We start from the raw sequence: 17,129 nt of genomic DNA, 5'->3' as shown, positions 1-17,129 counted from the left end.
TTTAATCTTTCATCATAAGTCAACCCCTTCATCCCAGGGATCAACCTAGTAAATCTCCTCTGGACCGTCTCCAAAGCCAGTATATCCTTCCTCAAATATGGAGACCAGAACTGGACACAGTACTCCAGGTGCTGAAAAAGTTTAACATTACATATGTTGAAAGAAGAGAAAACATGCAGATGTTGTTGAAAATTTTCAATAAATATTTCGTTTGGCCCATGACTCAGTCCAAGTTTTTAATTTTGGCCCTCTGTGAATTTGAGTTTGACACCCCTGTTCTAAACTCTAGTGAATGTGTGCCTGAACAACCCAGTCTCTCCTTGTCCTATGGCAAGCATATACTTTCATGGGTAAATTATGAATAAAGACAGCAAGGTTGCACAGAGTGCAAAACCTCCCTCCACTACACATTCCTACTTATCATCTGTGCTATGAATATGCTCAGTAAAATTCTTTCTTAACATAAATGAAATAGGTTTTTCATTGCATATTATGAGAATGATTTAACATGTTGGATAGTACAGGTTGAAATACTCCAAATTCCGAAACTTTCTGAGTGCCGACTTGATGATACAAGTGAGTGCTAGTTTGTTACCAACCATTGTCATCGCCAGACCTACATGTATCCAACAGAATTTCTAGTATGTGGTGCTGCATTTATCTTCTTTTGTAAACAGAGATTGTTTATTTTTGGTAAGTATAAAACATTAGTATTCCAAAATCTGAAAAAAATCCTAAATCGGAAACACTTCTGGTCCCATGAATTTCGGATAAGGGATACTCAACCTGTATTGTCATTGGATACCAGGGCAGTATTTAAAATCCGCTGCTGTTTTCAATGTGTAATTTAATAAATGTGCAGGTTAGCCAAGTTGTTAGTGTATGATCGGGGGTGGATGTTTTTATACTTCTTAGACATACGGCATGGTAGCAGGCCCTTCTGGCCCAAAAGCCTGTGCTGCCAAATCCCCGAATTAACCTATAACCCCAGTACATTTTGAACGATGGGAAGAAACCGGAGCCCCCGGAGGAGACACGGGGAGAACATACCAACTCCTTACAGACAGCGTGGTCATTGACGGGTCATTGACGCTGTAATAGCGTTGCGCTAACTGCCAGATAATGTACAACTGGACATCATATGGATGGAGCTGGAATTTCTTTCCATCTTCTTTGCTGGTTCTCCATCCCTTACACATCCTCTCATATTGAGAAAACCAAAATACTTTTTTTCAAAACTGTGTTCTAAATATTTTTATTTGTTTCATGTTCAAATATTTAGTTTCGTGTGTTCACTTAACAAGGGCAGATGTAAGAATGGCTCCTAGTGACATTTTGGATTAGATAGAAGCAAAAGACCAAAATATAAAATGAAAGTACATTAAATATTTCATTAAATTTTAATAATAATTACTTATTTAAATTATGTATTTGAGCTAAATATACTGCTAACTGACTGAATCTTGTAGTTGAATAATTTACTGAAAACAGGAGATGATCATGAATAAGCCACTTCTACACTCCATGTATCCAAGCTTGAAATATGAATTTATAATAATTATATGGATCACTGTACCCCTGCTTGTATCCTCCTTTAAATTCCTAATGGCTCTCGGTTTTCACTTGACATTTTTCTAGGAATAATTCAGTCTCTCTGTGAACAAAGCAGTACAATTTATTGTAAATTAAAAGAAAATACTTTTTAAAGAAAAATAAAATCTTTGTAAAGGATAGTAAAGTTGATGTGTTGAATCCAAGGGATTATTTCAAATGGATGTCACTAAATGTGATGCTTTTTTAAAAAAAAATCAGGGATTCTGCATAGATTTAGCAATGGAACAGGTGCGGTGGAATCAAAGTGCCTGTGGAGAGATTGGGCATCAGCTGGGTGGATATGATGGGGATCACCTGAGTAAATGCTGGGACTGGTTCCATGCTGCTCTGTGTATTCCACCCAAGTTTCAGACTAACAGAAGTAGTCCAACAAAGGCATGCTTTTGTTCCTATTGCTTCAGCCTTGTGTTTTCTTCCCTTTCTCTTGGTACAGTTTGCTTCCTCAGGGCTTTTTACTATCTGGCTCCTCTGGTTTCTCATCTAGTGGCTTCTCCCAGCTACTGTACAAGCAGGCTATTGTAAAGCCCCTCCTGCCTCTGAGGTGAGCTCTCATTGTGGCATCTCACCCATCTACTTGTTAAAGTGTTCCTGCATTCCATCCAGTCTTCAACTTTGGTTGTTCTTGTGGTCCCATGTTATTGTTGTATTTTTCCATTCTTTTAAAGCTAATTTTTCATCCGTCATTTCCAATGAAACTCCTGACTACACAATGACCATCAATGGCAGGGAGAAACCTTGGCTTTAGTTTCAGAAGATTAACTGATTGCTTGACCTACCACCAGAGGAACAATTTCTGTTCCTTTCTGACCCGCTCAGTTTTAATATTACGGCGATAGCACATGATTCCATTGTTATTCATTACTTTGGACAACTGCCTCATTATCTAGGACAGCCATCAACCGTTCTCAATGGGGGTGGGGGGAGGGGCCACCTGTCACATTTAAATGGGGAGAGGCATGGAAGAAAATAACTTTTATGTAGTTGGGAAGAGAGAAGCATGGAAGAAACTTGACTGCTTCACTGGGAGGGGAGCCCAAAATTTTGAGCAAGGACCTAAAGGGTTCATAGCTGAAAAAAGGTTGATGATGGCTGATCTAGGATACTGCAATAGTTCATTCCATTCAGTTCACTTCTGATGAGTGATGGATCTCCTACATAAAGTAAAAATTACAATAAGCCATTTCTGTACAATGTTTCTTTAAATCCTGGGGTGATCTATAGTCTTTTATTCAATATTTGACCTAGATTAAATTAAGCTTAAGACCGGTACTGTATTTACAGACTATCAGTTACAGTTGCAAGCATAAATGTGCAGCAGGTACTTGTTTAATTCAGTTCACAGCTGAAAACACTGACCATCTCCAGGGTGGTGCCTGGTCTTTGCTGAATTATAATCAGATGAAAATTCCAATCCTATTGCAATAACAACAAAACATCTGACCACAAACTGCAAATCAAGTTAAATGGCAGTTTTTCCTAATCCTGGTCTCACCTCATGGCCTTGAACTGATTGCTCCAGAGACATGTAGCAATACTGTGACCTGGTAAAAATTAGGGCACTGAGGAGTGTAGTAGAACAGAGGGATCTGGGGATACAGATACATAATTCCCTGAAAGTGACGTCATAAGGAGACAGGGTTGTAAAGAGAACTTTTGGCATATTGGCATTCATAAATCAAAATATTGAGTACAGGAATTGGAATGTTATGGTAAAATTGCATAAGATATTGGTGAGGCCAAATTTGTCATATAAATACAGGAAAAATATCAAGAAGATTGAAAGAGTGCAGAGTAGATTTACAGGGATGTTGCTGGATTTGAAGAATTGAGTTACAGGGAAAGATTGAACAGGTTGGGACTTTATTCCCTGGAGCAGAGAAGAATGCGGGGAGATTTGATCGAGGTATGCAAAATTATGCTGGGTATAGATAGATTAAATGCAAGTAGTCTTTTTCCACTGAGGGTAGGTGAGATACAAACCAGAGAACATGGGTTAAGGGTGAAAGGGGAGAAATTTAGGGGGAACATTGTGGGGGGGGGGGGGTGCATTTATTCACCCAGAGAGTGGTGGGAGTAAAGAACGAGCTGCCAACTAAATTGGTGAATAGGGCTCATTTTTAACATTTAAGAGAAATTTGGGCAGGTACGTGGATGGGAGGGGTATGGAGGGATAGGATATGGGTTAGGGTTAGTGGGACTAGGCAGAATAATAATTTGGCACAGGGTAGAAAGGCCTGTTTTCTATGCTGTCATGTTCCATGGTTCTAATAGTGGTGTGATAAGAGCCATCAGTCTACCTGCTGATCTTCTGCATGAAGCAGCCTTGGCATCGACCCATTTTCTTACTTTATTTCTGATCTTGACTTTCCTACTTAACAGAGAAGCCATGTTAAGATTCTCTTCTCAATAGTGAAAGATTCTCTCTGATTCCCCTCAGCACAAAACTCCTTGTTATTATTGACCCTCCAGTGCCCTAATCATGGTCATGACATACTGACCTTCCCCCTATGCAATTCCTCATTCTTGCTTTCTTTCAATTTAACCTTTGCATGCATGCTCACAATATGCCGCACAAGTACCAATCCATAATTATTCACGTGAGCTTTTACACAGGCCTGCATTAATCATTAAGCATGTGCTCAGGGCACCAAGAGAAGGGGGCATCAGAGTTATTTTTTCCAGAGCCAGATTTATCATGGTGCAGCTGAACTAGGGGCCCACAAAAAGGGGACCCCACAATAAACGAAAAGGATACATACCAGTATGAATACATATACAACAAGAATATTAATAGTAATAAAATAATTCTATTAATATTATTATAGTATTGAGCAGGTTAATATATTTTAAATTTGGGAATACAACAAAATTGGAATCTGTCAACTACAGTACAACTCCAATTATCTGAAATCTGATTCTCCAAAATCCCGTGTTACCCGAAAAAAAAAATCAAATTTAAAAATTTTTAATTTAATTTTAATTTTTTTAAAATTTTGGATAAACGAGGATATCTGAAATCCTCAGTTGTCCAAAACTTTTTTGGAGCCAAACTGACCGGTGTCCTCGGAGGCCCCTGGCGATGGCAGCAGCACAGCGGACCTCAAGCTACCCGGCAGGAGCGGGACATTCGGGCTCCTGGCACGAGCAAAGCCTTGGTGGGAAAGTGTCAGTGATTGGTGGTGGCCAGCATTATTTTGGTGAGAATTAAGCTTTAATGATTAAAAAGCCTTCCCTTGTTGTTGTTTGTTGTTTCAACATTGTTACAAGTGATTTGCTGTTGCTACTGGGCTGTTTTTTTTTAAATGACCAGTTCTCCGAAAAAAGCATTTATCCTAAATGGGCTCGGTCCCGACCATTTCAGATAATCAGAATTGTACTGTATATTAACCTGCCTGGAAGAAAACTGAATTTTTAATCTTTTATTTCACATTCAATACTTATTAAGTCTTAATGTCTTGTCAGTTAGACAATGGAAGGGTCGAGGGGGAACCATTGTTGGGTTTTGCATAGGCCATCAGTTGGCCCTGCTTTTGCATTCAAGTTACCCTCCACCAACATCCTAGACATTCCTATTGACTAGAAATTTCACTGGAGCAGCCAGATAATATTACTGATTCCAGCGCCAGGTCAAAGACAGAATATCCTACAGCAAGTGATTCCTTTCCACCATCTCTAAAGCATGCTGGGCATGAGATGGAATGCTCTCCGCCTATTTGGAAGAGGGCAGCTCCAGCAATCTGCAACTTCTTGATATAATTGAAGATAAAGTATACCCAGTGCGCCATACTAAATACTCAGTTCACCACAGTACGGGCCGGCTGCAATGTGTATTGTCTACAAACTGCACTGAATTATTTTGTCCACATCTCTCAAACCTGCAACCTTTACCACATGACAACAAAAGACATGTGCATATTTCCCACCAGCTTGCACACTGCAAATAAATCAATGTCCCTCACTGTTACTCTATATCTGAACACTGGAACTCCATACACTTAACAGGCAGCGGTTCACTCCATTTTCTCACAATCCATGGAGATGGGCATTATCATAATGTTTATGTTTATTTATCATCAAGTGGGACTAGTACAACCTGATGAAATAATGTTCTCCAGTTGTTGCATAGGGAACAGTATCAGGTTCAGAGGGTTCACAGGGAGATGGGTCTGGATGCAAGTGTAACAATCACACGTAACTTTTATTAATGTGCAGGAAACAAATGGGAAAATGTTAAACTGTACTCGATCACTATTTCACTTAAGTGACAATATAGATATTTGCCTCAGACTTTGGTTGGACTCTGACAATGGTAAACCTACAGTATACTTGGCCCACTCACACATGACAAGCAGGGATTCTTACACCCAGTTCCCTGTACTAATGGGGTTGCAGTTATCTGCAAGTGTTGATCTATCGCAATGCTACTCAGCTTCAATGTAGTGCATACCTTACCCGCGACACTTCCAGTGATGTCCACAGTAGTAATCTGGCATGGAGCACTGTCCTGGGCTTGGACCTCAGGGCAGAGAGAAAGAACGTGCTGTGTGCTGGTGTTGCATACAGTGCTAATCTGTGCTTCTATCCAATAATAGACTCTTAAGTGATTTAAATTAGCCAATGGCAAGGTGTGCACTAATGGGTGGCCGGCGTCCAACCTTATTTGACAGGTGACGTGATTTCCAAATAAGTTTCAGACTGCTCATGATACACACATTCCAGACAGGCAGGGAGGCCACGTTTCCTCCACGCACAACAGCGGTCCATGGTGCATAACAATGTAAACCCATACATATGTAACACACATGTTTTAGATAATAATAGTAGAATAACAGAGAGTTGTTTTAGCAGTCATTCAGCAATCTCACTGTGGGAAGAAGAAGCTAAGCTGCCATTTCTCAGCCTGGTGGTTCTGGCTCTGATACCTCTATCTTTTTTCTGATGGGAGTAGCTGGAAGATGCTTTATTCATTGAGCACATAGCTGTCAACTTGCCCAGTCACATTTCCTGAAGAAAACCTGCAGTCCATGCAATACAAGAATGGCTAACCCTAACTCCTGTTCCTTTCCTTCCCACAGGATGACATGCACACAGTCATTGACCAGCAGCTAATGGACAAACAACAGAAAGAGTGTCACCTGCCAGCATCCCCCCAGAGGAACAGCTGCAGCATAAGGCACAAAGTCAGCTCTTCGGTGAGACTGGAAAACAATCGAGAAGTCATTGGGGTAGAAGGGAAACGTCTCTTCACATTTTTCAAGAAGAATTACTTTCCTTTGTAATTAACAGAGCTAACATGGCTTTGGGAGGCTGTGAGAGATTCTTTGCACAAACAAATGTTCCATTGAATTGGGAAGGAAGCTCTTCCTGCCCAAGCTCAGGTGATCCTTCTGTCTGCCTGCAAAGAGGCAGTAGGATGCTCCACTGGAGAAAACTCCAGGCATTCAGCCCAAGTCAGGTAGACTTGTTACAGAAGACGTTTTTTCTGGTGTAAGTTACGTCCAAGTTCTCTTTGCCAAAGGTCCTTGTTTGTCGAACATTGCACAGACGTGGTACATAGAAGGAGTTAAAACAAATGATACTGATCTATTATTTTTCACAAAGAAGACAATCCCACAAGACATGAATTGAAGAATGCCAGTCTGAGGGATGAAATGTTTGTACGGTGTTATTTGAGGTGGTTGGACTGTTGGCCTTGAAAGAATTCTATGAGACAGCAAACCATCTGTATCTTGAATAGCCATCCGGCAGCTTGTGAACAGTGCACCAGAGAAAATCAGTATGGGAGATGGCTGCATGTGCATGTGTAGCGTGGACAATTCACTGCGTGCCTGTTGAATGCAGCGTCTGTTCATTGTTGGGTAAGATGGTGCACTGTGTATCAGTTAAAGGGTGTGTGTGTGTGTGTGTGTGTGTGTGTGTGTGTGTGTTTAAAGTACTCAATAGCTCAGTATCACAGAGCAACATTGAGGGCAATCCCAATCGATAAATGCAGTGTGTAAGTATAAAGTGTTAAGGCACAACTGCAAGGGTGCCATTATCAGTTTATATTTGTGTGTGAAATGTATCACAAATGCTGGGAACCTGAACAACAGAGAAACATCAGCAGTACATGGTATGTTGACCAGTGCCCGAAAGGGAAAAATGTGTTAATGCTAACTGGGGATCCTTGATTTAACCTCAGTGGAGGTTCATCAGCTGCAAAGAAAGGATGATTGGAAGGCACTGCTTTCTCACCTGGGAGCACTGGTACCCAGCTTCATGTCTTGCAGGTGCGAGTTTGTTGAGGGGAAAAGAATTAATGGACTGAAGATCTCTGGCTGCTCAAATCCAATTTTTCTAAACAGTCACCCTTTCCTCACCTGAGTGCAAAATCAATTGTTAAATGCTTTTTGTTTCCCTTTCAGAGGCAGATAAACATTTGTATATTTCTATATAACTGGATCCAGAGCCATATCTGGTGTGGTAGGCTGGATTGTCCCAGGTATGATGTTGACTGAGATGGCAGACTCCACACCTGCGTTTGTATGGGAGTGTGCGGTTGAATGGGGCAAGATAGTGTGAGATATTTCAATGGCATGTACATGGATCACCAGGAGCCTGTATTTTGCAGGCTGATCCAAAGTACATGATGTTGGTTGAGGGAGAAATAGTTAATGTAGTGCAATGTATAAGGATATCTGGGGCTTTGTGGATGAAGGTAGCCTTCTGTGTTGCAGTTTGGAGCTATGAGTCATGTGCTTGGAAAGGCGATTGAGCTGTTCCTATAAGGAATAGCATGGGAAAGTGAGGGTACAGACTCTGCTAAAATGCAAAATTGTTTTGAAGGTCGTTACTCAGTCCAGCTATTGCTTGTGCAATAGGCTGGGTGACTATGCACCATGTGCCTGTAAATCACAGTATGAATGCTTGATGCATAATTGACACAGTGCAGAGCTGTGCATTTTGTGCTTCTGAATCTTAATGCACAATGGGTACGTATAGTGTCAGTGCACCATTTCTGTCCCATTAAAAGCGGTATGTGGCATGTCTGTACAATATGTTCTGGGGTAATGCACATTGTTCCCTGCACTGTATTCCCTGTAACTGAGGTAGGACAAAACACTCAGAGCAATTACAGCTTTATCTGTGCATCATCTGATGACATAGAAAAGTGCGCTCTGTACCTGTGCCATTTAGTGTACCATGTGCCTTTCCAGTCCGTTTGTGTGTGGTGTGATTAATACACCATGTGCATGCGTGTGTAGAAAGATGTCCTCGATATGTTCTTTGTGGTGTGAGTCATTGTATTGTGTACATGAGGACTTTTCTGTTTGCAAGATCACTGAGTATAATGTGTATGGTGTGACATTAGGGAATGTAATCCTAATCCAGAGAGTTTTGTGCACATATGTTTTTTTTAGTGTTAGGTTAGACACTGTGACTTGCATTTCCAAGAGGAGGCGGGCAGCAGCGCCGTCTGCTGAAAGGAATGAGTAGCAGGTCATTTTCTCCAGGATTTGTTGCAGATCCAGTGTATGTACATCTGGTTGTTCTGTGGCAGTGCAAACGTGCTCCTATGCTGCGGTTTGTCAGTCCCAACAGTATTGTGCTTTGCTTGGCTTCAATGAGGATGGGCTCAAGGCACTGTGTGCTGCTTTGTACAGAGCTGAGCTGCATAACCATGTCCTGGGCAGTGATGTGTGTCTGTGCTAGTCGCCTCTCTTGCCCTGCAGAATGTGGATGGTGGGTGACATTCACATCATCGGCACATTGGATTTCTGCAGAGTGCCCTTCTCTTGGAGAAGGAGTGGTTTTCTTGATACAAAATCGAGTCATACAGTGTTCCCCAGGTTCACTTTCGAACGAATGTGGATGATGACCATGGTTTCTCTTTGGGTCCAATCGGTGTGAGCTCTTGCTGTGGTGATTAAATGAGCAAATGGTGGAAACAGATGAAGGTTTTGGGACCAGCCACACTGGTTAAATGGGCTGGCAGAAAAAGGAGAATACAACAGTGTCAATGGAACTTGCCGAGGGAACAGTAAAGGGGAGGGGGGGGGGGACAATACTTGTTGGAGAACTGTGCTGGAAATGACATTTGAGTGAATGTTTTAATATGCATATCATTCAAATGCTGTTCAAAATCGCTCCAGCCCGACCATTAACAGTGGCCATCCAGGCAGTATCTGCACGGCAAAAACAGGCAGGATACTGGGTTACCTGCCAGCAGCCATGCACTTGGGTCTTGAGAACTGGTGGTTGAGAATTTGGCTCAACAGGATTGACAAACTGGCGATGTCAACTTTGTGCAACAAACATATTTTGAGCGGTTGTGAAATTGCCACTATTGTCACAACCGTCTAAATATCATTCCCAGAAAGTGCAGTTTAGTCATTGCTGGGGTTCCGAGATTGTAGCCCACCATATGATCTCTCTTAATTTACACTGGGACCTTTTGTGAGACCACTGTAACTATTTGCACCTTCTCTACATCAAATGGAAGGGCGTGTGATTTCAGGTAGAGGGAATTGGATGCGGGGTCAATCGCTGCTGCCTGACTTCCATCCATTCTCTTGAACCTTAAGCATTTGGACCCAAAGCCTAGCAGCACCCCTGTCCAGCCCTGCTGCCAGTGCAATATGATCTTCCCATTTGTCCAGGAAACACAGAGAAACTGGTCACAATCTAAGGATGAGTGAATTGCAGTATGCGCCCGCTGTAACAGCAGGTTAATTCATGACATGCACGCACTTTAAGTCTTAGCAGCAGAACAAGAGGACGAGCGTTGTGCCGTGCCGATCCAATGAAAGGAGCGGCTGCAGTCCAACAAGGCTTCCTGTTCATTGTCCTGACTAAAGAACTTCCAGAGCGGGGGGCGTTTCTGCTGAGAAATAAATGAATGTAACAGAGCGGCTTCAATTTGCAGAAAATTACACCGGGACTGGATTTTTTTCTATATCGAAAAGGTTTCATAGCAGTATAGAATATTTGTAAATGAACTAGTTTCCTGTTAATTTATATATGAAGAGAAACACATTATACAAATGCTTATTTTTCAGTAAAATGCTGCCGCCTTTTTATAGTTAGTGTCTTATAGGGAGTGTGTAAGCTCCTTAAACAGATTATTTCTATGAAGTGTATCTGTCCCTGAACACTGAAGTAATAAAGAATGTGAACAGCAAGTGTGTGGGGTCTGACTTGTGTTTATCATTGAGAAACATCATATTATGCCTAGTTGGACACAGACAACAAGCATGCAATCCCAGGGCTGAGTTACCAGATTTCTGCTGCTGGCCATCATAACATACAGGAGTGGAAATAGGCCATTCACCTCATCGAGTCTGCCCCTCCATTCAATCATAATTCAAGATTATTGTCATGTAATAAAATAGAAAATGTGATATGACACGAAATTTCCTTTAGTCCACCACAGTGGTTCTCAGCCTTTTTCTTTCCATTCACATACCACTTTAAGTAATCCCTATGCCATAGGTGCTCTGTGATTAGAATGGGATTGCTTAAGGTGTTATGTTGGTGGAAAGAAAAAGTTTGAAGTCCACTGTTTTAATCATCCCTCATTGACTTGTTATGTGCATGGTTTCAAAACTCCAATGGGCCAATGACAATTTTTCACAAGCAAAATATTTCAGTAACAATTGGGTCTAGAGCAGTGATTTTCAACCTTCCCTTCCCTCTCATGTACTACCTTAAGCAATCCCTTACTAATCACAGAGCACTGATGGCACAGGGAATACTTACAGTAGGATGAGTGGAAAGAAAGAGGTTGAGAACCACTGACTACTGTAAGGCAGGCCAAGATTTGCTATCAGCAAAAATTGCCCAGTACTCCTTACAGCCAGAGAAAGAAAAGCAAGAGAGAGAGAGAGAGTCTCCCCAGGATTGCCAAATGTCCAGGGCTTTGCCTCTAGTAGCCAGACAGTTTCAGTCCAAACCATCAGCAACTTGAGCTCCAGATGCACACTCTGACATGATCAGGAAGCCTCCAGCACCCTCTCACAACCCAGTTCCATTACCTGGTACCCCATCAGCCAGTCTCCAGCAGTCCTCAGCATAATGTGAGTCCCTTGACTGCAGTCACTGGCACCCCACATCCTACATGGGTGCCTTGCCTCAAGTCATTAACAGCCTGCCTTCTGGTTTTTTTTTGCCTCAGATCTCAGCACCACTGCCTGGCCTTCTCCCCATAACCTTTTGATGTCCTGGCTAATCAACAATCTCTGCCTTAAATGCACCCAATGATCTGGCCTCTACAACCACCTTTGGCAACAAATTCCTCTGGTAAAGAAATTCCTCCACATCTCTGTTCTAAGTTGATGCTCTTCAATCTTGATGTTGTGCCCTCTTGTCCTAGATCCCACCATGGGAAGCAACCATTCTACATCTACTCTGTCCATGCCTTTCAACATTTGAAATGTTTCAATGTGGTCTCCCCCTCAATCTCCTAAATTCCAAGGAGTACAGGCCAAGAGCTGTCAAACATTCCCCATATGATAGCCCTTTCATTCCCCGGATCATCCTTATTTCCCATCAACTCTCCCCTGATTCTACCACCCATCTCCCCTGATTAACTGATCGACCTGCACTCTTTAGGATGTGTGTGCCATTCAGTATAAAATACTCAGCCAATCTCCACACAGCCAAGATCAAACCCTAGTCCAGACAGCTGCAAGGTAGCACATCCAACAGATGCATTGTGAACAAGTAAAAACACAAAGTTGGAGAAACTCAGCAGGTCAAACAGGGCACTTTATAGAGCAAGTATGCATAATCTATATTTCAGGCTTGAGTTCTTCATCAAGGTGGTCTTCCCTATATAAAGTACAATGTTTCACTTGCTGAGTTGTTTCAACATTGTTTTTATTTCAACCGCAACGTCTGCAGACTTTCATGTATTATCATTGTGAACAAGAAAGTCTGCAGAGAGATAACTCCTGTTTTCGTGTCCAGCAAGTTCATTTATTATCTGATTACCACAGTATGACCCAACAAAATAGCGTTCTCCAGTCCATGGTGCAAAAACAGTGCAAACACACACAGGCAAACAATACAGATACACAGAACATTACGTGTCTTATGTAGATACATTAAAAATAATTGCTATTAATGAATAGTAGTCACGGGATGTCATGTTAGCAATTCAGTAGTCGCACTGCCCGTGGGAAGAAGCTGAAAGAAACAGTGTGTGGGGTAGTAGGGGTCCTTACAGATTTTGTGAGTCCTCTTTAATTATGATCCTGGTAGGTCACATCGATGTGGGGGGGGGGGGGGGGAGGGTGAGGGAGAGAGACCCCAGTGATCCTCTACTGCTCTTATGGTCCAGTGGATTGACCTCAAATCTGATGTTCAACAGCAACTGTACCACACTGTGATGCAGACAGCCAAGATGTACTCAATAGAGCTCCTGCAGGGAAGTCACATGATGGAGTAGTGGCCAGTCGGGTTGAAACCAGTCCTCTCCAGAAAAAAAGTTTGGAAAAGACAGCTCAACGAATATAAAACTCAAGAAATAGAAGATAAAGTTACAGAGAAGAACAAGAAGATGGCACCCAAGAAAGAGAAAGTAAGAACAATGGGAAAAAAAGAAGAAAAATCACCAGAGAAGAAAGAAGGCCTTACTCGCATGCAAGAGCAGGGAGCTACCATGGTGAAGAGCAGCCGATCTCTGAGGTTGGTGAGTGCCCTGCGAAGTCGCGACCTCTCGACCGGTGGACTCCAAAAATGGCTCTCGAAGCCAAATAAAAGTGCGCAACTGCACATGTGCAATCAAAGGATAAAGTGAACACCAGTGGGAGGGGGGCTCAGCCGAGGAAGGGGCGGATACAACGTGACCAGCTGAAGGATGCCCGACATCAGGGTGCTCAGCTGGAGGATAAGAATAATGGCGAGGAGCCAGATGAGGGAGAATGACAGCTGGGTGACCAACAAGAGGATCAACAGCAGGAGGCCAGACAGACAGACAGCCCACAAAAGGAGGACCAACAGCAAGAGGCACGATAAAGACATAGAAGTAATTCATCAGGAAAAACAGAAGAGACACAGACACAAAGAAGAGAAGAAGAAGACACAAAGACAGGTACAGACATAGAAGAAGAAGACCAAGATCTTCACAGGGATATAGAAGGTAAAACTGATGAACAGAATATAGATAAAGCTTTTTTTGAAGAACAAATGAGATAATTAAAAGAATGGTTATCATTAGAATTTAGTGCAATTAAAAGAAAAATGAAAAGAGCAGAAGATAAAATGCAAAGTTTAGAGCTGGTCATGACAGAAATAGGGTAAAGAGTAGAAAATGTGGAGGAATGGGAAACTGCTGTAGAAATGGAAGTAAATGGCTTAAGAGAAAAATTGGAAGAAAGTGACAAAAAATTAAAGAAACACACAAGAGTTGTTATTTCAGAAAATTGATATGTTGGAAAACTACAGTAGGCGAAACAACATAAAAATAGTGGGCCTGAAGGAGGGTGAAGAAGGCACAGACATGAAGGAATTTATAAAAGGATGGATCCTGAAGGTCCTGGGAATGACAGAAATGCAGGAAGAAATGGAAATAGAAAGGGCACACAGAGCATTAGCTCCAAAACCACAGGTACATCAAAAACCAAGATCCATCTTAGTAAAGTTTTTAAGATGTATGACAAGAGAAAATATACTGGAACGGGCAAGGAATAAAATTAGAGAAGATAATAAACCATTGGAATACAGGGGCCAAAAAATATTTTTTTACCCAGACATAAGTTTTGAACTCTTAAAGAAGAGGAAGGAATTTAATACAGCGAAAATGATTTTATGGAAAAAAATTATAAATTCATGTTAAGACATCCAGCCGTACTTAAAATATTTATACCTGGGGAGCAAAACAGACTTTTCTCAGATCCAGAGGAAGCACAAGAATTCGCAGAATGTTTGCAGGACAGAAGGAGAGATGAAGAGATGTAACAAGAATGAAGAATGGCGATAAAGTATATATAAAGATGTAAAAACAATGTATATGTAAAGAACTATAGATGGAAAAGAGAAGGGAAGGAAGGAAGAAGGGGAAAAAAGAGAGCTTTGTTATATATATTTTTAAAAAAAGTCTTTTCTGGGGGGGCTGGGGGGGAGAGAATAACCTTCAGTGCGAAATCAGTTGACACTTGCAAGCAAAATCGCAAACCAAATGGAAAGGGGAGCTGTGGTTGCCTGGCAAGGGATAAGGGGCAACTCAGAGGGGGGGGGGGGTTCACTTGGGGTTAAGGTGTTATTGGGTGTGGGAATTGTTGGAGTATTTTATGTTTTAAATGTGTTGTCATACATTGAGTTTAAAAAGGGAAAACTAAAAGATAAAATTGGGGTAAAGGGGGATGGAGGCGGAAAAGAGGTGTAAACAAGATAAAAGATGGCCATGTTGAACTATATGACTATAAACATTAATTAAAAACCAAATTAAAAGGAAGAGGCTACTAAATTTACTGAAAAAAGAAAAAAATAGACATAGCATTTGTGCAGGAAACACATCTAACTGAAGTGGAACATAACAAATTAAAGAGAGACTGGGTAGGACACGTAGCAGCAGCATCAGATAATTCAAAAGCTAGAGGTGTAGTTAACAAAATTATTTAACAAAAATGTACCAATCAAGATACAGGAGGAAATAACAGATCCAGCAGGGAGGTATGTAATGATAAAGTGTCAGATATACTCAGAATTTTGGAATTTGCTCAATATATATGCACCTAACGAGGAGGATCAAAAGTTTATGCAGGATATTTTTTTGAAGATTGCAGACACACAATGAAATAGATTGATAGGAAGGGATTTTAACCTTAATTTGGATCCATTGTTGGAAAAAATAGACAAAAGACAAGTAAAAAGAATAAAGTAGCCAAATTTATGGTTAAATCAATGCAGGAAATTAAACTTATGGATATATGGAAGAGGCAGCACCCAAAAGAGAAAGAATATTCATATTATTCAAGTAGTCATAAAACATACTCAAGGATTAATGTTTTTGTTGTCGGCCCATATTCAAGGGAGAGTCAGGAAAACTGAATATAAAGCTAGACTACTTTCAGATCATTCACCCCTGTTATTAGCAATAGACTGGAGGACATCCCACCAAGAACATATAGCTGGAGGTTAAACTCCATGCTACTTAGAGAGTTTATTGAATGCCAAATTAAAACACATTTTGAAATAAACACAGAATCGGTGAAAGATAAATTTATACTATGGGAAGCAATGAAAGCTTTCACTAGAGGACAGATAATAAGTTATGTAACTAAGATGAAAAAGGATTACAGTCGGGAAATAGAGCAGCTGAAAAGGGAAATGGAAAGTACAGAAAAGGAACTAGTGAAAAGGGTCAATATAAAGAAAAAGAGAGAATTGGTGGACAAAAAAAATAAAATACAAAATATTACAAACGTACAAGGTGGAGAAGAACATAATGAAAACAAAGCAAATGTATTACGAATTGGGAGAAAAAGCACATAAAATATTGGCCTGGCAACTTAAAACAGTTCAAGCTAAAAGAACTGTATTGGCATCAAGGAAAAAGAACAAACGGAGGAGTCACGCGATGGAGTAGTGGCCGGACGGTGAACTCCAGCCCTCTACAGAAAAGTCGGGAAAAACAAGAGAAAACACAAAGGCACAGAAATAAAAGTTACAGAAAAGTGAGTATAAAGGTGGAAAGAAGATGGCGACAAAAAAAGAAAAGTCGAAAGCAACGGTAAGAAGAGAGGAAGAGAAGACAAAGGAGGAAAAAGGTGAAGGCCTTACCTGTCCGAAGAGGCCCGCTGCGGAGAGAGAAACCCGCTCCCTCAGGTCGGTAAATAATGGACTACAAAAATGGCTCGCAGAGCCGAGTAAAAGTGCGCAACCGCGCATGCGCGAAGTTTCGCGCATGCGCGATGCGAATGAAAAAAAACACACCGACGGGAGGGGGGACCAGCTGGGGAGTCGATCTCCACAGCCGGCAACGACAGCTGCAGAACACCTGCAGCAAGAAGAGACCACAGAAGACAACAGAAACAAGAAAGAAGAGGAGGAAAGGGCAACAAAGAAACAACAGATGGCCAACCCAGAGGAAGAAGAAGAGGAAGAGTATGGTGAAATAGAAGAAGAAAAAAAAGGCAAGGTAAAGGATATACTTGCTCTTATTAGAGGATACATGGAATCATTTAAAGAATGGCAAACACAGGAATTTAAGGATTTAAGAAAAAGAATAAACAACACAGAAGAGAAAATAAATAAAATGGAGATGACCTTAACAGAAATGGGAAAGAAAATGGACAAGATGGAAGAGCGGGCAGTAGCAGCAGAAATGGAGGTAGAAGACTTAAAAAAGAAATTGGAGAAATCTAATAAAAAAACTAAAGAGACACAAGAACTACTAGCTCAAAAAATAGATACAATGGAAAACCATAACAGAAGAAATAACATAAAGATAGTGGGCCTTAAGGAAGATGAAGAAGGCAAGAATATGAGGGAGTTTATAAAAGAGTGGATCCCTAAGACCCTAGGATGTCCAG

At 41.2% G+C, this 17,129-nt stretch overlaps 1 protein-coding gene across 1 annotated transcript in view; it reads left to right on the top strand.

The window, feature by feature from the left end:
* The window catches only part of LOC138761401 (BICD family-like cargo adapter 1), a 145,869-nt gene extending 136,235 nt beyond the window's left edge, over nt 1–9,634 (top strand). Inside the window, exon 9 of the mRNA XM_069933434.1 lies at nt 6,690–9,634. Within this exon, the coding sequence (XP_069789535.1) occupies nt 6,690–6,893 (204 nt within the window). The 3' untranslated portion in view covers nt 6,894–9,634. The remainder of the gene's footprint in view (nt 1–6,689) is intronic.
* The last annotated feature ends 7,495 nt before the right edge of the window (nt 9,635–17,129 follow it).

The sequence above is a fragment of the Narcine bancroftii genome, chromosome 4 (genome assembly GCF_036971445.1).
Source record: "Narcine bancroftii isolate sNarBan1 chromosome 4, sNarBan1.hap1, whole genome shotgun sequence".
Taxonomy (NCBI): domain Eukaryota; kingdom Metazoa; phylum Chordata; class Chondrichthyes; order Torpediniformes; family Narcinidae; genus Narcine; species Narcine bancroftii.
This window is presented reverse-complemented; position numbering and strand designations above follow the sequence as displayed.